A 22,341-nucleotide genomic window follows, 5' to 3' on the forward strand; every position below is an offset into this window, starting at 1 on the left:
TCAGGGAACACAGAGGAGAGGTGAATCTCAAACAAGCCTCCCAGAATAAAGTCTCCATCCTTGTGAATTCTGTTGAGATTCAACCGTGCCTGTAACTCACAAGAAGAAGAAGGCGAGGAAGACAAAGGAGGGAATGAAGAGAACAATATCAAGGTCAAGTATAAGTATGAAAGCAAGTGCATGTCTAGAGAAGACCTCATGACTCTCCTCCTCTGTTTTCTAAATCCTTTGTCCAGTTTTTTAAACAGTGGTGTGCCATCCCCTGTGCCGATGTATACCATTATGTAATCTTTTACAGCACCCATCTGGGCAGAGGCAGGGCATAACACATATGTCATCAACACTATCTCAACAGGGCTAAATTGTCAACACTGCAAGTCATGGAATGTCTTATGGATTTTAGAAAATGTATTCAAAATCAAATAAATATTTTTCCCATTATTCCTTTATGGGAGCTTCTGGCCTATACAATTAGGCCAGTGTGGAAATGTCAACAAGCTTCAGTTGTTTATAATGGTCAGCAGGGGGTGACTAGTTGTCTCCAAGAACTCTTCCTGTTATTTCAAGTCAATGGAAAAATCCTCCTACTTGACTTATTACCTCAGTAAACATGTTCATATTGAGTTTATTTTTTCAATCTCTAGTTTAAAGTGTTCCTCACTACAGCATGATGTGCATTTTTTGTAACCTAGATTGACAGGCCTTCAAATCCAGTCCTATATTGTTCTGATCAGAGCGATGGCCACCGAGTTATGGCCATTTGAAATGTTAGAAACTGCTGTAACACTGCTGTAGTGCCCCACATGTGTGCATTTTTTAAATTCATGTTTTGGTTTGGACTATTTATCATGGCAGACCCCTGAACAGTGTTTGCACCAAGTTTGGTGAAGATTGGAGCAACAGTGCACTTGCAGCACCCAGGTAGGGGCAAATAAATGATCAGTGGGGGGACAAATTTCACTTCTGGTGGTCGGATGGACTTCTGGTCTCTACCATTGGATTCCTTGTACGAAAAAATGAGAGGGGGAGGGGGGGCAGATCCACTTCCGGGTTACACCATTGAACTCCACACCCCGCTTTATCCAAAGCGCTTTACATAGATTGTGCATTACATTCACCCAATCACACATACATACACCGATGGCAGAGGAAACCATGCAAGGCACTAACCTGCTCATCGGGAGCAATTAGGGGTTCAGCGTCTAACTCTGGGGGAGGCCGGGATCGAACTGGGAACCTTGCGGTTCCGCTCTACAGGCCACTCTACCCCTGAGCCACTGCCGCCCCCAGTAGAGATGACAGCAGTGTGTGAGCCTCTGGCACAGGCCCAAAGTTCCCAAGTAACCTACGTGAAGAGGCCGATGATGCAACAGACCTGAAAGACAAAGACAGGTTCCAGTGGGAACTGAGACGGAAAACATGAAAGCGTGGAGGATCAGGGTGTTAAAGGTGTTGTTGCTATTTGGTTAACATGGCTGAGGTGTGAGGGGAAAACAAGGGTGAAGCCTAAGGCACCGTCAACTCCCAAATGACAGTCCCTTAGCAGAGTGATGTCATCTGACAGGTAGCCTAATAGCTTGTGATACACAGGTCTCAGATACAGTGCATGTCAACAGGCCATGTGAAGGCCATGAGGTTTAAAAATAACATTGTGTAATAACACTGATTAAGTAGTACGTTTGAATAATGTAGGCTATATTTGCAGAGGTGATAATGCTTACATTTGGCTGTTTGCATTTTACTACAAAAAAAAGGATGTAAATTAGTCTGTACATGAGCAGTGTTTCCCCTATATGCAATGCTTTTCCAGAGCGTCTGCTCTGGAAAAGCTGGCGGTTGGCGGTTCTGGACAACCGCCAGAAAAGGGGAATCAAGCTATGGCTGGGGTTGCCATGGCTATCAATTGGCTCATTGGCCCTAATGAGCCAATTGATAGCCATGGCAACCCCAGCCATAGCTTGATTCCCCACACCTGCCACCTGCCAGTTAATCGTGCAACTTTTCACAGTCAGTTTGCACCGCCAATCCCCCCTATTATGCCCATGGGTATGCCCATATATGCCCATATACTGATAACGTCAGAGATATCCATATATGGGCATACAGGGGACAAGGACAGACATATATAGAGATCTCCATATGGGAATAGAAGGGATACAGGCAGACAGACAGATACAGACATCTCCATATATGGGCACGAAAGGGACACAGACAAACGGTTAAAACGGGTGCTATGACATCAGGTATAATGCATAACAGGGTGGGGCATGCATTCCCTATTTTCGTTGTTCCCAACTTGGATCGTTCCCAAGTAGGCCGGTGACCTGATTGTGTTGAAACGCCCTAAGTCTTTCTGCCTCTTGGTCAGTGCTCACAAGTGGAGGAGAATACGGGTAGAGTTCCACATGAAAACAGCTTTAATCTTATCCATTACTAACCACACCGTTTAATACATGTCGGAGAACCAACCGACCATGACGTCGGGTGCAGTAGGGAGACTGTGCTTCAGCAACATCACGGCCCTGGCTCCAATGGTTCGAGTCGGCACCCTGCCCATGAGGTTGCTGGCTCTGGACTATGGGGCCGACGTAGTCTACTGTGAGGAACTCATTGACATAAAAATGGCTCGGTGTCAGAGGGTGGTAAATGAGCTGCTGGACACAGTGGATTTTGTTGCTCCAGGTGACAGAGTCATGTTCAGGACCTGTGAGAGGGAGAGGGACAGAGTTGTCTTCCAAATGGGAACTGCTGATCCAGAGAGGGCGCTAGCCGTGGCACAGCTTGTGGAGAAGGATGTGGCTGCTATTGATGTGAACATGGGTTGTCCAAAAGAATACTCCACTAAGGGAGGAATGGGGGCTGCTCTTCTTTCAGAACCTGATAAGATTGAGGCCATTCTCAGGACCCTTGTCAAAGGAGTGTCCAAACCGGTGACTTGTAAGATCAGAATCCTGCCTACAGTGGAGGAGACGGTGAGTTTGGTCAAAAGGATTGAGAAGACGGGAGTAGCTGCTATTGCAGTTCATGGCAGGTTTAAAGAGGAGCGTCCGAGGCACCCTGTTCACTGTGACTTCATACAGGCTGTGGCTCACAATGTGTCTGTCCCTGTCATCGCTAACGGAGGCTCTTTGGACCTGGTGAAGAGTCAGTGTGACATCCAGGAGTTCCGTCAGGCCACGGGGGCGTCGTCGGTCATGCTGGCCCGGGCTGCCATGCGGAACGCCTCTGTGTTCCGCAGCCACGGCCTGCTGCCTGTGGAAGAAGTTATGGAGGAATACCTCAAATATGCAATACGATACGACAACAATGTGTTCAACAGCAAGTACTGCCTGTGTCAGATGCTGAGGGACAAAGTGGAATCTCCAATGGGAAAACAAGTCCGATCGGCGCAGACCAATAAAGAGCTCTGTGATGCCTATGGCATGCAGGAGTTTTATGAGAAGATCGAGACCCAAATGCAAACCAAGAGAGAGGCCATCCAGGTCCACAGCCACCCTGAGCACCCCGTCATGGATGGAGATGTCACTGCCATGCCGGTCAGGTTTGAAAGGAGGGAGCGCCCACCACAGATCACTCCTAAGATGTATCTGCTGGAATGGAGCCGCAAGGAGAAGCTGGAGCAGCCGTTATATGAAACTGTTCAACGGTCACGAGACAGAGCTTTCAAATCGACGGTAACGGTAGCAGATAAGAAATACAGATCGACCTTGTGGGAGAAGTCGAAGAAGTTCGCGGAGCAGGCAGCAGCTATAGTGTGCCTCCATATTCTGGGATTCTGCACTCACAATACCAATACGAAATTTACCAACAGATGTTTAGTTGTATTATGCTAGTTTGTATTACTTTAGCATCCAGACTCTTTGCGGCAGCTCATGAAGTTCAGGGAAAGAATTACATTTCACCGTAAGGAAAACAATGTTATAGTTACTCCACTGCGCCCTCTACATATCTTGTCTATTGAAAAATTCCATTGACCAGATTTTAAGTGTGGGGGGGGGGGGCTCAAAGTCTTCCCACTAGGGAAAGTAGGCTTTCAACTCCATAAAACCGTCTTTGTTTTGGTGAGATACCGTGAGAAGCTAAAGTGTATTTTTTATTTTTGCTACAGACGAGAGGCTGCGCTGCCTGTGGTGTGTGCGCAAGGGCTCGAAAGTCCCATAGCGTTAAGGAGAACTCCTTCTATCATTATGGACTAGAGCTAACACTCACACACACACACACGCACGCACGCACGCACACACGCACACACACACACACACACACACACACACACACACACACACACACACACACACACACACACACACACATACATGTACACACATTTAATGCATTTTTACACCTTCCTGGTGAAAAAAACAGGAACTATTATGTAAGGGAGACCTGTCTCCATTCAGAGCTCTCAAGCCTCAATTACCCAGTTGTAAGTAGTCACTGATTACCTCCTCCCCTATAAAGCCTGGTGCTCATTCACTCTTTCCTGTTTGTCTCTCTCTGTATGCACTGGCTTGTCTGAGCAAGGTAGGCACTGGATTGTTGTTTTGATTTAAAACCATTTTATTTAGACCATTGCATGTATTTTAATGGTCCGATGTTCCTCAGGCACCCCCCTCCCTATGCCTCAGTGTTGAGGTTGAGGATCAAAGGCCAAGAGGCTGTTTGTAGGCCATGTTGGGGCCAAACCTCACCTAACCTGAGGTACGTTGAGTAATGTTGCCTTTGTACATTGTGCCTTCATATTGTGCTTCTAACATCATTTTATACTTGTACGCTTGTATACCCCTGCAATTGGGCCATTGTGTACTCCTGCCATGCGTTCCCTGCCCTGTACACAGACCTTGACTGTTGAGGTAAAATAGTGTTCTGTATTTTGATGTATTTTGATGTATAATTATAATGTGGGGGAAAACTGTTGCTTTCTTTTATAGGCGTAGCTCCTTAGCTCCAGTGCTGCTTTTGCCCCTTAAGACCTGTCATTTATTTTGTATTGCATTTTATTGCATTTCATTGATACCCCAACTGTCACTTATGAATTTTTATTTCTTGTTATTCAGATTGAGTTGGCGGCGACTACAGTCGCACTGTGGGGGAGAACTGTCTGGAGGGCTCTTTCTCCCCGCTTCTATCCACTGTATGCTGTGGAATACCGGTCAGGTGGGCACACTGGACATCTGGGCACACGAGTTTCTAGACAACTGGGCACACCGGATAAGTGGGCATACGGACATCTGGGCACACGAGATGAATGGGCGTGCTCATTGAGTGTGCTCGTTTTAGTGTGCACCTAATCCACCCAGTGTGTGTGGGTTTTGCAGTGATAAGTGTGTTTTGCATTGTAGTGAAATACTTTGAACCCTCACCCTGCTAACCTCCCTCTCTCTCTCCTCTCCCGTACAGTCTTTCTGTTTCTACTCCTGGGTTTTAACCTTTTTTTAACAGAATATTTTTTAAATGTTCGATCTGTGACTTTAACCAAGCCCAATGTTTTAACACAGTTGGTTTAAATAAATGTACTTTTATCAACTTGAGAAGCACATATTGGCTCCCTTCCTTTACAGAATATGAACCTGTGTTGTAATTCAGTGTGGTTGTTTTAGCACTTTAATTGATTCCTTTGGTGAAACTCCCAAGGAGCGTAGTCGAAGTTACTGATCTGTTATATTTCTGCCATGGTTACATATGCTGAGACCACTAGGTGAACAGAACTGGATCAGAACACACCACAGTTGGCCGTTATGCCCATTTCCTGTCCTTTTAAATCTAGTAGCTGTAGTAAGCTGGTGATACAAACGTTAATTTAAAACTGTCTTCATATGGTCTAGCTGTCTTTGAGGCGTAACTAGATGACGCCTGCCACGACAGACAAAGAGACCTCTGGTTAGGATGGGCAAACAAGTCCTGGACCGCTGGCGTAGCAGAAATATTGGAAAAAAAGAGGATGGGCAAACAAACAGAACACCAGACGAAATTCAAACTGTCTGGGTGTGAATGAAGTGTGAAGCTGAATAAAGCCAGCTCTTCTACTAGAGGATGAGTGTGCAGGCTTCATACCTTTCTTAATGATCACTTATAACCCACCACCTCAAATAAGCGATGCCCGTATTGCATTAGCTTTTCCATGAAGTTGCATTATTGCATTGACTTTGCTGTGGTTTTATTGGATTTTGCCTGTGATTTTGTCTATTTTATGTGTCGAGTGTTGTTTTTTTAATCTGTTAATTTCTTAACAAATGCGAACAATCAACATTTGTTCACAATGCTATTAAACTGCATGTGAACAATCAATACATATGTGTTCTAATGCTGTTGTCATTGAGGCATTTGTGTCCCGTATCCTGTGGAGTCTAAAGCGGCACTGGGGAGCCTACATTCAGGTAGAAACTTAGGTTGTTTGAGATTGATTTGAGATCGCTGTCATTGGTGGGCAACACCGTCGTGACTCAAAGTATAAAACCCAGGATATAGGTTTACACCTGGGACGTATACGTACAGCAAAAAGTAGGCCTTAAGGTCGTGACAGACGGTGGTTTGAAATGTGTTACTCCTTTATAACCTCTAGACCCTTATAAGGTCAGAGGTGATCGCGCCGCGATCATTGTTGTTTTGTGCTCCGGTGCGGTGAAAAGAAAAGCTCACCACAATCCAGCTCTTGCTGCGCGTGTGTGCACAAACGAGCACGCGCGCGAATTGTTCACGGGACCGCGCCCGCTCGCTTCACCGCCCCTCAACTTCTCCACGTGTCCCAAATAATCGCCCGCCTCTCATTGAAAGTGAATTACATAGGCGCGTTGGCCGCTTGCCGTCTGAAAGGACCCTAAGTCATACAGACATCCTTGTGTAGAGGAATAGGGGTATGGACTTTGTATAGAAATAAGTGTGCCACCTTATTTATAGTATTTTATTGTAAATCATGTAAGCTCTCTCTCCCTCTCTCACTCGCACAATCACTTTGTCTCGCTCTACCTTTTGCGTTCCGACGAGACAAATGTATAAATTGAACGGCACCGGCATGATGGGAGTTAGCGCCCGTAAAACACCCCTCTCTCCTCTCTGCATGAACTTGAGCTTAAGGATGGCTATTCTGAAGCTCTATGTTTTTCTGGGGTAGCCAGTCTCCCACATGTCAAAAAGTGTCAAAGCCTGGGCTCCACTGTGCTCTATTGGTCAGGCTACCGTGGTCAGACAGCACCTCCTCAATATTGGTGTGTGTTCCTTCTGCTCTGTGTGCCTTAGTTTAGGCTGTAACATATGGAACCAGTGCCGAGACTGGTCTGGTCCAGACAAGGGCCAGCTATGGTTTACTTTAGGCAAATATCTGGAACCAGTGGTGAGACTAGGCCAGCTATATGGTTATACAGTTGGCTGAGATCTGGGCCAGATCTGGCTGGTCCTGATTAGGGTCACAATGGGGATCTAAGCCATAAGTTGGCCAGATCTGGCCCTCTAGAGTGCCATCCAACATTGATGTGGGCCCAATGCAAGTGTTTGGGTATTATCCAAACTGAGTATATCTTGCCCAAATATGGAGTTCCTCACAGTCACTGATGTCATTATGTCAGTCTCATCCAAATATGGAGTTCCATATCTGGATATGGATATGCCGGTTCCAGCGGTTCCGGTAGGAGACACAAGTAGTCTCCTTTGTGTGTCCTACCGGAACCGCTGCCTACCGGTCCGCTGATCATCACCTTATTGGTTTAGGAGACAAAAACAAAAATCTCTCCATGGGGTGACTAATCGATAGATAAAAAAACGTAACTATCCCGTTAAAGGGTTAACAACCATTGTGGTGTACTGTATTGTTGTCCATCCCTGTATGACACTCACATGTTGTTCATTAATTTCAACGTGTTTTGTAAAAGATCTCCGGTGACTCATTCCGCTCATTAGATGTAAAAACAATTAATTATCTTCCACATCGCACCTGTTGAGACGGTATTGTTTCATCATCCCTGGGCCAGATGTCATCAGTGGTAAAACACACACACGGGCACGCATGCACGCGCGCGTACACACACACACACACACACACACACACACACACACACACACACACACACACACACACACACACACACACACACACACACACACACACACACACACACACACACACACACACAGAGAGAGAGGCTTTGAGAGTTTATTTCCATCGTGGTCGTGTGTGTGTGTGTGTGCGCACGTGCGTGCACGTGATATTGCACGTGATATTGTATTTGTTTGCGGATAGATTTTTCAAAAATGTTCAAACAATAACAGGTCTAACAGATCATAAAAAGTGTGTGTGTGGGGGGGGGGTTAGTGGTTCTCAAAGTGGGGTCTGGGGTCACCTAGGGCAGTGGTTCTCAAACTTTTTCGTGCCAAGGACGCCCAAATAGACACTTATTAGCCCGCGGACCCCCATTTGAAAAGATAAGCCAGGGACCCTCATAATAGAAGATTTGTACGGCTCTAGCAGTGATTTTCAACCATTTTAATTTCAAGGACCCCCCATTGACATGCATTGACATGCATTAGGGCTACGGACCCCCATTTAATGGCATGTATGTCTCTGGGACCCTAATTTGTATTGTAAAATCAATGTTAATTTAACTCTGAGAGTGTACAAATGGAACCAAATGGACCCGTCAGGGTCCATTTGGTTCCATTTGTACACTCTCAGAGTTACAGACCCATAAGGGGCCATCATTTAGCTGGGGACCCCCTGGAACCCCCTTAAGTACCCCTGGGGGTCCTCGGACCCCACTTTGAGAACCAATGACCTAGGGGTCCTTGTGGCGTTTCCATGTTTTGCGGTTTTCACATTGTTTTCTTCACAGAATCAAATGTGTTATGGTCATGGTTCACCAGGAGCCTGCATGGCGTGATTCTAGGCTTAACATAATTGATACAAATATTTTTGGAAATCTCTATGGCAAAAATGTATGGGCTCTGCATCGGTGGAACCACAAAATGGCCGCCACTGCTATGCCCTATTGAGCCAGTTTGCCCGACCCATTTTCAAGATCCAGAACATCTGCCTAATGGACGGTGTCGCTATAATGGGCCGATTTGAAAGAAATTGGGGTCCAGATTCTTCCTTGGCCTACTTACTGGGAGTGTGCATGTAAAGTTTCCCGCCAATCTGTCCAGCGGTGCTTGTGGCTTGTTGTGCAAAACAGGCCCCTCCTGCAAATCCCAATCGTAGTCAATAGGAATGGAATCCGAAAAATCTGACAGTTACATCTTCATCACATGACTACAGAGATATGGTGTACCAATGTGGTTTGGACCAAATCGGTAGGATTAGCAAAAAGTGTGTTTTGGATGAAAAATAAATGCAACATGAAGAGAGTCTTGTCAGGTGGAAATGGGCGTGGCTTATTTGGGGAGTTGCATAGTGATCCTAGGAATCCAAATACGTGTTATTTTGATTGCATGACCTATGGTTCAAGAGTTATAGCGCCACCATGAGGCTGATGTGAAAAATGTGTATGCTTGCATTTCTTCCTTGGCCCCTAGTAGGAATGTGCATGCAAAGTTTTGCGGCAATCGGACGTTGCATTCATAATTTGTGGCAGGTTGTTCAAAACAGGCCACTTCCGCAGCCAATCTTAGCCAATCAGGATGGAATATGAAATTGAAATCAGACACCCGGACGGACAGACACACAGACACACACAGATGGACAGACAGGGGCGAAAACATAATCTCAGGCCTTCGGCCTGGTTGAGATAAAATATCATCAATAATAATAATAATAATAATTCAATTCAATTCAATTCAATTCAATCTTTATTCAAGACACACACAGGGGGGTCCATAGTGAGGAACACTTAAAACATATAAAAACAAAAACAAAAACAATAAATCAACAAAGCATATACAAACAAGGCAGGACTTTCAGCCTTATCTGTGCACATACAGGCTAGAGCGCCAGTGTCTCCATAGTTTAGATGACAGCCTAACAGAGCTCTTGGCAGGATTAGAGAGTGATACAATGATGCTGTTCACATCATTGTGGTTTGGTAATACAGCAGGGCAAGTGGGTACATTTATTTCTACAAACATTTGACTGGCACTACAGCATCTTGGGGCTTTGAGCAGTAGCCTCATGCAGTCGTTATAGGCCACTGTCATTTTTGCAGACTGCCCTTTTTGTAGCATCGCCACAGGTGTGCAGTGTATAGAGGAGTACAGTAAGCTTTAAAAAGTGAGATTTTCACTGGAACTGAGCAGAAATTGAAAATGCGAACAAGCATGTTGGCTTGGGCATACAGTTTACGGCGCTGTCTAAAAATATCTCTGTCATCAGATACGTCATTTGTTATAAAATGACCTAGATATTTGGTCTCCTTGCACTCTTTCAGTGTCATACCAGACAGATATAAGTCAGGAAAAAAACAGCTTACTGTCTTCCTTACTTCTCACGATCAGAGTTATGCTCTTTTTTGCGTTGTACTTGATATCAAAATCAATGCCATACTGTGAGCACACTCTTAGTAACTGCTGGAGACCAGCACTACTAGGACATAGGACCACCAAGTCATCTGCAAACATGAGGTGGTTGATGATACTGTCACCAATGATACACCCTGTTTTACAGGCATTCAATTGTACAGATAAATCATCCATAAAAATGCTGCCATGTCTTACCCCATTGGTCACATGGTCACACATAATTGTATTTGTATAGTGTCATTGACACATTACAGGACACACAACATTATATGCATAATTCAAGTATTGTTAATGCATGTTAAAGGGATTTTGTTAACCTAAAAAAAAACTTTTGAGTCACCCCATGGAGTTCTTGAATTCATGGATTTAGTTTTTGTCACATTCCCAATAATGTGATTACCAGCGGACCTGTAGACAGCGGTTCCGGTAGGAGACACGAAGGAGACGCTTTGTGTCTCCTACCGGAACCGCTGCCGGTCATCAAATTATTGGCTTAGGAATGAGACAAAAACAAAAAAAAAACATCCATGAATTCAAGTCTCCATGGGGTGAGTAATCCATAGGAAAAAAAAGTCATTTTGTGGGTGAACTATCCCTTTAAGCCCTGCCTTTTGCTTCTGTCTCTGCTCAGAAGGGGGGGGGGGGGGGGGGGGCGTGGGTGAAAGATCACGTAATGCCAATACGCATGGGCACAGGGTATGGGCACAGCACCGACGGGGTGGCACAGGGGGGATGGGCACAGCGCTGTGCATAAAACCCAACAACTGGACAATGGATCTATAGGAGAAGGGAGGGGGTGTTAGACAGAGCAGGACAGTCATGATGAGGGCTTCTCTGCACATACACCTGCTTTCATACTTGATATTGTTCTCCTCCTTCTGTCTCCTTCTGTCTTCCCCAGCCTCCTCTTCTTGTGAGTTACAGGCTCAGTTTAATCTCAACAGCATGTACCAGCCTGGGGACGTGGTGCTGGGAGGCCTGTTTGATTTCCACCTCTCCCCTGTCTTCCCCGATCTGTCCTTCACCTCCGAGCAGCAGGATCCCGTTTGCTATGGGTGGGTATACTGTATATACAGTATGAGTCATATTTTGACAGCAAAATGTTGAGCCTTTTTGAATAAGATTCCTTTTATTTATTTTTTGTCACATTTTAACACATTTTAGACATGGGAACGCAACTGTGTCATTTTTAGATTTATGTGGCTATAAAAAATAGCAGATATACAAGCTCAAGCTACGAGCTTGTAGATCTGCTATTTTTTGAAAAATCTTGAACATTTTTGCAAATCTTTGAATGTATATTTTTTAGAGCAAACATTTGAAAAATATTTTGTTGCGGAGACCCTCCCAGAAGCAAAGATTTAATTTACAAATGTTTGTAAAAAATATAGATATATTCAAAAATTCGCACAAATATTCAATATATTTTTCAAAAATAGCAGATCTACAAGCTCATCGGCGCCACACTATGAGCTTGTATAAATGCTGTTTTTGAATAGCCAAAGCAATCTAAAACGAATGGGTTAAGTCACGTCAAATGCTTTAGTTTCAGTCTACTTTTAGGTGGCTAAATACCAATGACTTTACTGTATTTAGTCGACAAACATTTAACAGGTTTAAAGTGTATACGTAGCCTAATGCATTGTTTTAAATGATTCTCAAACATTGCATTCTTCTCTTTAGTACATGTTTGTTTCAAGTTGAGAACAGTGAAACTTTACACTCATTCAGCATTTCTATGAATCTTTGAACTTACAAACTAAGATAAGCTTCTAACTTTAAAATAACTTTAGGTAGTGTGTGCTTACCTTTGAATGAAATGCAGAATGACTTATCTTAGTTCAACTGGAACATCTTCTCTCCACTAGTCCCTACCCTAGCATTTTAGTGGTTTCATTTGTTGACGGAATTGTGAATATATTCCGTTATAGTTTTAGTCATCATAGCTTAAGTTCTTTATTTAGTTTACTTCAGTGGAGAAAAAAAAAGCATTTTTCGTCATAGTTTTAGTCGATCAACACTGGTGAGTATCACAAATACAACAGCAAGCAAGACAACAGGGTTTGTTTTGAGTGTATGGTGTACCATAGGATTAGTTCATGTTGTATATTTCTACAAAGTATAAATATGCAAGGTTACAGTGGATATTTTGTGTGTTAGTATACAGTGGTGGAAAGTAAAGTGCATTTACTCAAGTACTGTACTTAAGTACAATTTTGAGGTATTTTTACTTTCCAATTTCCAAAGTTTACTTCTACATCTCAGAGGCAAATATTGCACTTTTACTCCACTACAATTATTTTACAAATAACTTAATATGTTACTTTGTAGATTTAGATTATTATTACAAAACATACATCAGCCACCTCAGCCCTATATAGGCTACATTTCGGCCATTTGAAAATAGCCTACAAGCTCACAATGCGTCACATCGCGACACAATGTGAGCTTGTAGATATGCTATTTTCAAATACATTTTTTAAATACATTTTATACTTTGGAAAGTTGTGAAATGGGACATTCTGCATCATGCGTACTTTCTACTTTTGGTACTTTTAATTACATTTTGATACCAATACGCTTGTACTTTTGTTCAAGTACATCTTGAATTCCGGACTTTTACTTGTAAGAGAGCACGGCAGTATTGATACTTTAACTTAAGTAAAAAAAAAGTGAGTATTTTTTCCCACCACTGTTAAGTTTCAGCATCGACGTGTTCAGGCAGGCCCAGACCATGGCTTTTGCCATATCAGAGATCAACAGAAACGCCGGCCTGCTGCCCAACGTCACTCTGGGGTATAATCTCTACGACACCTGCTACTCGCTCGGAGTGGGGTTCCGCGCGGCGTTCTCGTTGATCAGCGGGAGAGACGAGCGGTTCCGATTGGACGACGGCTGCGTTGGCTCTCCGCCGGCGCTCGGCATTGTGGGCGCCGAGTCCTCGGCTAATTCTATCGCCATCTCTAGTGTAGTAGGTTTGTACAGAGTGCCCCTGGTAAGTTTATATATACTACTCGACACTGGTGTAAAGTAACTAAGTACAGTAGTTGAGTCCAATGTTGAGGTATTTTTTACTTTGCTGGAGTGTTTCCAATTGTCAGTACTTTTACTTCTACTCCACTACATCTCAGAGGCAAATATTGTACTTTTTACTCAGGGCCTTAGAATTTGTACTTTTTACAATGCGTCACATCGCGACGCATTGTGAGCTTGTAGATCTGCTATTTTCAAAATATTTGTATACATTTTTAACAAAAAAGAACAAAAGACTGCAGATCTACAAGCTTTGAGCTTGTAGATCGTAGATCTGTATTTGGCCGCGGACCCCCCTATCTGAAAATGTTTCAGAAGAGAAGATTTGTGGTGAAAGAATTCTAAATGATTCAAACACTTTAAAATGTTCAAAAGTAGCAGATGTGAGCTTGTATATCCGCTATTTTGATAACTACTGTTCTAATCCACTGTTCTACATCCTAACAGTTTTCTGAAACAAACTTATGTTGCCATATATATAAAGCTAACATCTAAAATGACATAGATGCTTTCCCGGTTTTAATGGGTTAACCCATTCAATCCGGCATCTGTGTCACTTTAGATGTATTTGGCTATTCAAAAATAGCAGATCTACAAGCTCATAGCGCGGCACTCTTTTTTAATCCAGAAAATGTGTGCAAATCTGAATATGATATGTATTTTACAAATGTCTTCTAAATTCTATTTATCATTTATTTATGTATTGATTGATTTATTGATTGATGTATTCATTGATGTATTTATTCATTTGTATCAGTGAGTGGGGTGTTTATAGCAGAGGGAGGTTGAGTGGAGCATGGGAACAGCCAGGGGACATTTTGTCCAAGAACAAAACAAAACAAAAAGCTTTCTATTACAGATGTGTGTCTTGTTTCAGATAAGTTACTGGGCCATGTGCTCCTGTCTGAGTGACCGGGACCAGTATCCTTCCTTCTTCAGAACCATCATCAGCAGTGCCATCCAGGTGAACCTCTTAAGTCAGGGGTCTTCAACAGGGGGTCCGGGACCCCTAGGGGGTCCTCAGAGTTACTACAGTGGGTCCGCCAAATCCTTGTGTGATAAGATTGTTTTTGTTTACCTTAACCACTTGAACCCTAGCGTCCCTTTTTCTGAGGATAATTTTAGCCAAAAATGGCAGATCTACAAGCTCACAACGCCTCGCGCTGCGAGGCGTTGTGAGCTTGTAGATCGGCTATTTTTTGGCAAAGAGGTGTTTGGTGTAGAGGGAAAAAAGAGCAGACCAGGTGAACAAAAAAAGTTGAACCTAAAACACAGTGTTATAGATGGGGGTCCCTGCTTCATCTCTCTCTCAGCTAGGGGGTCCTTGGCCTGAAAACGTTGAAGACCCCTGCTCTAAGTAATACTGTAACATGCTCCACACACTTGACAGACACCGCCCTCTAGTGAGTGTAATTGATATTGCATGTCATCACTGTCGAGTGGAAACCTCATTATGTGAAAAACTTTAACTTTTCAGGATTCAAATAAAAAACAGCAAAAGTAGCAGATCTACAAGATCACAACGCGTCACAAAGCTTGTAGATCTGCTGCTTTTGTGTGACACTGTAGTGCGATCAAGTAAGGGCGTTAATTTATGAAAAAAACACAAAATATGGAGATAAGAGGTTTCCAGTGGTGTAAAGTAACTAAGTACATGTACTCAAGTGGTATTTTTTACTTTACTAGTATTTCCAATGTTCAGTACTTTTACTTCTACTCCACTTCATCTCAGAGGCAAATATTATACTTTTACTCCACTACAATTATTTGAAAACTTTAGTTGCTAGTTACTTTGTAGATTTGGATTATTATTACAAAACATACATTAAGCACTTCAGCCTTATATATATTTCGGGCATTTGAAAATAGCAGATCTACAAGCTCACAATGCGTCGCATCGTGACGCATTGTGAGCTTGTAGATCTGCTATTTTCAAGGGATTGTGTATACATGTTATTATACATTTGAAAACTTGAGAAATTAGGTGTGTGTGGACAGCATCATGAGAGAATCATTAGACCTTTTCACTGTGTAATCTGTGCAGGAGATTCACTGATTTGGTTGCCAAAGGCCAAGGATTTATACCACTATGTGAATAATCTGGTTGAACCCATTAAGACCGGGAACGTATCTGTGTCATTTTAGATTTCTTTGGCTATTCAAAAATAGCAGATCTACAAGCTCATAGCACGGCACCGAGTGCCACGCTATGAGCTCGTAGATCCTTGACATGGAGAAGTTGGAGCACCACTGATATAGCAACATATGTTTTTTTTCAAAAAACTGTTAGGATTTAGAAGACATTTGTAGAATATATATTCAAAGATTTGCACAAATGTTCACGATTTTTCAAAAATAGCAGATCTACAAGCTTCGGTGCCGCACTATGAACTTGTATATCTGCTATTTTTGAATAGCCAAAGAAATCTAAAGTGACACAGATGCGTTCCCAGATCGTATGGGTTAACCCATTAAAATTGAATTGAATTGAATCCGGGGGTGCATCTACGGCATTTTTAGATTTCTTTGGCTATTCAAAAATAGCAGATCTACAAGCTCATATAGTGCTATTTTTGAAAATGTATGCAAATCTTTGACCATACATTTTTGACTCAAATGTTTGCTTCTGGGGGGTCCCTATTACAAAATATTTTGAGATGGGGGTCCGCCACCAAATACATATAATTTTGGGGGTCCTTGACATGAAAACGTTTGAGAAACACTGATATAGAAACATAATGTTTTCTTTTTTTTTTAAACGTTAGGATTTAGAAGACATTTGTAGAATCCCCCAGAAGCAAAAATTTGAGTAAAACGTTTTCGCTTTAAAAAAATATATATATTCAAAGATTTGCACAAACTTTCACGATAAAAATAAATAAATAGCAGATCTACAAGCTCGTAGCGCGGCACTCGGTGCCGCGCTATGAGCTTGTATATCTGCTATTTTAGAATAGCCAAAAGAAAGCTAAAACTGACGCAGATGTTTACCCGGTCTTAATCAGGTGCGAGCTATGCTCCAGATCATGAGACGGTTCGGGTGGACCTGGGCGGGGTTTCTGCACAGCGACGACGCCTACGGCCGCGATGCGGGCCAACTCTTCGAGTCGGAGCTGGCCCGGTCGGGTCTGGGCTGCCTGGCCTACGTGGGGGTCCTGCCCTGGGACAGCGACCCCGTCGAGCTGCAGAGGATCGTCTCCGCGATGAAGGCGTCCACGGCTCGCGTGGTCGGTGTCATCGAACACGGGATCCGTGCGCTTAAACTCATGGACGAGGTTTGGGCTTGTAGATCCATGTTAATTTAGCAACTCATAAGTATCAGGAATCTGAAATGAGTTTTATTGATGTGAAGACATCCTTTCATATATATATATATATATATATATATATATATATATATATATATATATATATATATATATATATATATATATATATATATATATATATATATATATGTTATTTAATTTAATTGCAAGCATTGTGTTTAATTACAATGCAATATAATTAGGAAATGATGCTTTGTTTTCTTTTACAATTTCTTCTTTGCACAATAAGCAAATAAAGCGATGAGCGAAAAGGAGCAGGCAGAATAATAAATTCTTATTGATGCCTGACCCCATCCAGTTTAAAAAAAATATATATATACTTGATGATCGGTGCATTACAACCAGTACTTGCACTAAATGCAAGTTTAAACAAAACAAACATAAAAGCAAAAACAAGCAACAAAATTGAGCAACAAATGATTAATTAAACTTATATAGTAAACAACTCCAAAGTCCAATCCTTTCTTATTCATCTTCTCCATACTGTCTAATAATTATATTTTTATACAATTTTTTAAATTGATAAATATTTGTGCAACCTTTTAAGTCATTGTGGAGAGAATTCCACATTCTGACTCCTATGACTGAAGGACACATCTGCCGCTGAGTGGTCCGTGCAAACTGATGTTTAAAGTCAAATTTCCTCCTACTGTCCCCACTTTCTGAACAACATTCAAACAGCTTTTGCAAATTAACTGGCAACGTTTTGATTTTTGCCCTAAACACGATTAATAACGTCTGTAACTTCACTATCTCTTCAAGTTTCAATACTCTTGAATGTGTAAATAGTCTGTTTGTGTGTTCTCTATAATTGACATTATGCATGATTCGTACTGCTCTCTTCTGAAGTATGTATAAAGGTTTTATGGTAGTCACATAAGTATTTCCCCATACTTCAGCACAATAACTAAGGTATGGCAAAACAAGTGAGCAATACAGTATTCTCATTGCCTCATAATCTAACACATGTCTAACATATGCTATGTGGGGTTTCCATGATAGTTTGTCGTCCATTAATACACCCAAAAATCTAAATTCTGGTACTCTTTCAATGGTCACTCCATCTATAGTTATTTTCACCTCATCATCCTTATCCCGATTACCAAAAATCATAAACTTATTTTTTTCCAAATTTAACGATAACTTATTTTCATCAAACCACTTTTTTAGTTTAGTCATTTCATGTACAATACTTTCCGTTAACTCTTTCAAATCATAACCTGAACAATGAAAATTTGTGTCATCTGCAAACAATACAAACTGTAATCATTTTGACACGTCACAAATGTCATTAATGTACAAATTAAATAGTTTTGGACCTAAAACGGAACCTTGGGGGACCCCACATTTAATATTCATACATTCAGATGAGTTACCAGCACATTGCACATACTGTTGTCTATTATCTAAATAGCTTCTCATCCAGTCTAGCACTATTCCTCTCACACCATATGTATGTAGCTTAGAAATCAAAATAGAATGATCCAAAGTATCAAAAGCCTTCTTCAAGTCGATAAGAACCCCTATTGTATATTTATTTGTATGTGTTGCTGTTGTTATATCTTCAATTATGTTCATTAGAGCAGTTGCTGTTGACCTATTTTGCCGAAAGCCGTATTGGTTTTCATTCAACAATTGATGCTTTTCAATGAAACTATCAATTTTTTGTGCAAAGAGTTTTTCAAGCACTTTGGAAAATTGTGAAAGCAATGACACTGGCCTGTAGTTATTGAAGCTGTATTTATCTCCTGTTTTGAAAAGTGGAATAACTTTTGCAACCTTCATTCTATCTGGAAAAATACCTGTATGAAAAGAGAGATTAAAAATATAACAGAGGGGTTTGATTATACAATCAATAGTCTTTTTCACTATAACCATGTCTAACCCATCACAATCAGTGGATGTCTTGTTTTTAGACTTTGTAACAATAGATACTATTTCTTTTTCACTAACATTTCCCATGAACATTGACTGCAGCACTTTGCTGTCTCCTCTCCATCCACCTTGCATCGGTTCATCATGTCTTTCAATTAAATCTGCCAGCTTTGGTCCAATATTTACAAAAAAAGAGTTAAATTCGTTTGCCACCTCATTCACATCTTTTATTATTTTATTATTATTAATGAAATGGCTAGGCAGGTTTGTGGATGCAGATTTATTACCCATTACTTTATTTAAAATTTTCCAGGTGCCTTTGATGTTATTTTTATTTTCGTCCAACAATTTATAATAATATTCTTTCTTGGCTTGTCTCAAAATTAATACTAACTTATTCTTATACATTCTACATGCATTCTCTAGACCCTTTGTTATCCAAGGTTTTCTATTGCTATTTATTTTTTGACGATATAATACTAATGGACAGTGTTTTTCATACAACGCCAAATAGATATTTAAAAAAGCCTGATATGCAGCATTTACTTCATTCACATATACCCCATTCCAGTCTTCATTCAATAGATCATCCCTGAACCTGTCTATTTCATCATCCTTTCTTATTTAATATATCTATCCACATTTTCCTCCTTCTTTCTCTTCATTTGACAGTCAAACGTTATAAAAATAGGTAAATGGTCACTTATATCATTTATCACTAGTCCACTTATTGTGTTGTTCTCCAAGCTGTTAGTAAAAATATGATCAATTAATGTAGCAGAGGTTTCAGTAATTCTACTGGGCTTAGTGATCAACGGGTATAGCCCTCTTCCATACAATAACTCCAGAAACTCTGTTGATGCCTTATGACTGGATGTTTTTAAAAGGTCTATATTACAGTCACCACAGAGAAAAAATGTTGTTTTCATTTACCTTACTCAATATATATTCTAATGTGTCTGTAAATGTTTCTATCATTGACCCAGGTTTCCTATATATACAAGTGACAATTATATTTCTCCTTCTTTCCATTTCAATTTCCACCGTTACACACTCCATTAAGTCATCAATTGCCACTGTCATATGTTCAACTAGTTTGCATTTCAAATCACTATGCACGAAAAGTGCCACACCTCCTGCCTTCTTATTTGATCTATTTATGTGATGTAACAACAACTCAATATGTTTTGTTCTAGGTCTACAAGCTCTTACGAGCTTGTAGACCTAGAACAAAACATATTGAGATGGGGTCCGCGGCCAAATACATATCTTAAATGTTTTCTAAATCCTTACAGTATGTTGCTATATCAGTGGTGCTCCAACTTTTCCATGTCCCATTTGTGGCAAAAGCTTTAGTCAAAATGCTAATCTGAAGAAACACTTGAAGATTAAACATTAAGATGAAAAGCTCCCCCCTCGGACATACCTGTAGACCACACCAGGTACAGATTACTTTTTTTTTGTTGCTCTCCCTCATGGAGCTACCTGCGGATTATACCAGGGTCAATCCACCCTTAGGTGAACACGCACTGACCTTCTGCACCTTAATCCCATGTATAATGCACAAACTTTTGTTTTGTTTTTTTATTGCGCTTTTTTCTCTCTAAGCACCTTAGCGTCTATAAGTATATCATGCACAGTATACATACATTGCTGCTATGCTCAGGCACCTTAGTTTGTTTCTTATCTCAGGTACTTTGTAAATATGTAGATAACTTGTTTTTGGCCTTCTATTGTTCTCTTGTTCGATCTCCTTCCCACTTGCCCCCTACCCCTCTTCTTCTTCTCTCTCCCCACTCTTCTTTCTACGGAATTTAACGTTGCGATGGGAGTGATGTACAAAAACGAATTTCACCCACTTTTTTACCTTGTAAACCTGTGATGTGACAATAAAACTGATTCTGATTCTGATTCTGTCAGGGACCCTCAAAATTATATGTACTTGGCCGCGGACCCCCATCTCAAAATTTGTTGTTCCAGGGGTTGTTCGGAGTTAAAAATGTTTGCTTTAAAACATACATATTGTTGTTGTTGTTGATGATCACATTCAACAGGTGGTGAGACAGAAGGTGACGGGGCTACAGTGGGTGGCTGGTACAGATTTCTTAGCGGACCCAAACCTCCATGATCCTCGCTACATGCCCTACCTGAGAGGCACCCTGGGCGTTGAAATCCACCGCGGAGAGATACCAGGCCTCCAGGACTTCTTGTCGAAAGTGCATCCCGAAAATGACCTCGACAACAGCCACAGAAATATCATAGTGAGCTTTTTGTTTAATTTCAACATTCTAGCGTTCTACGTCTTCCTCTGTTACTCCTGCCGCCTGCAGGGCCCGGATCCAGGCCTCTCGTTTTACAGTAGTCTAACAGTAACAGATCAGGCCCTGTACCAGAAGAAAAGTGTCACATTGAAAAAGCTCCCAGACTCTTTAACACTCTACCCGCCGGGCCCATAGCCTACGGGCCGATAAATCCAACTATAAAGCGCTGATCCCGTAGCCTACGGGCCGTGGTGCTTTTTCTTTTTTTTCGATTTTTTTTTCCTCAATTTTCTACACGGACCATTTCATTGTAACACCGCCGGAAAGCCCTTATTTGGGATTCCGGTTTTGCCGAAGCCGTCAGCCCTCATTCTAATTACGAAACTGAAACTCAATTTTCTCCTTGTTGTTTTCTTCTCCTCGTCGATCTCTGTTTAACATAAACCGTTCTAACTACAACATGGAGGCACCGTTTGACACGCGTTCTTCAGTGGTAGAAGCAGGCAGATGTCTGCGATGTTTACAAACAGTGCACGGCTCAATTTTAAGGATTTTAACAAGGTCTATGCCGACGTGAAAAAAACAAAAAACAACAATAAAACGTTGGCACTGGTGAGTACATCATGAGATTATCCTATGGTGGTCAATGTGTTAACGTCACGTCAACAAGAGTGTGCAGAACACGCTACACAGGTAGCCTACACACAAATAATAGTAAATACAAAATCACCCATTCTTGAGAATCGGGACAAAACCTATTAAACCATGTAATGGGCCAACCTCCCACAGTCTTTTTTTGGGGCGGTGTCCTATAAGTGAGTTTTGGACACTGACCAATCCTGCACCGTGATTGGCCAATAGTCTACAACGCAGTCTACACCCCTAACCCTTCCATTGTTAATACAAATCGATACTTTTGCAAAGTCAGCCAATGACATTACAGCTTGTGTCATCACCACTAACTGTAATGTGATTGGCTGACTTTGCAAATTCAGGACTGTGATTGGCTAGCGTAACACAAGACACATGTGCAGCCCTATGAATAGCAGTATGGACTTAAAAATCCTTTTTTTTAAGTGAGTCATGTTGTGATGACCACACACCACCTACTTCACACTGGGTGTCACAACAGTGACATAGTGCTCCAATTCCACATCCTGTGATTGGCTAGTGAGACACGTGATGAAAATAATCTAAAACCATTTTGATGTGAGAGTAGTATATTTCACTTAGATGTTGTGTATTTCATGAGATCAGTGAAAAAGAATCGCAAAATCACTATGGTTTTATTTTTTTAAGTTTTTTTTAAAGTAAATCATGTTGTGATGACCACACACCGCCCACTTCACACTGGGTGTGATTTTTTTTGGGTGTCATCTCAATAAGATGGCATATCTGACGGA

General features: G+C 41.5%; 1 protein-coding gene across 1 annotated transcript; it reads left to right on the forward strand.

Moving 5' to 3' along the window:
• Positions 1 to 2,474: 2,474 nt before the first annotated feature.
• Positions 2,475 to 21,133, forward strand: LOC311047964 (tRNA-dihydrouridine(20) synthase [NAD(P)+]-like; the record flags this gene model as incomplete). Its single annotated transcript, XM_084060915.1, has 6 exons — positions 2,475 to 3,813; positions 11,342 to 11,495; positions 13,147 to 13,435; positions 14,351 to 14,437; positions 16,479 to 16,748; positions 20,732 to 21,133. The coding sequence occupies 6 exons, from the start codon at positions 2,475 to 2,477 to the stop codon at positions 21,131 to 21,133; spliced, it is 2,541 nt and encodes an 846-aa protein (XP_083917041.1).
• Between the last annotated feature and the right edge of the window lie 1,208 nt (positions 21,134 to 22,341).

Source organism: Gymnoscopelus microlampas (genome assembly GCF_963454915.1).
Source record: "Gymnoscopelus microlampas genome assembly, chromosome: 6".
NCBI lineage: Eukaryota > Metazoa > Chordata > Actinopteri > Myctophiformes > Myctophidae > Gymnoscopelus > Gymnoscopelus microlampas.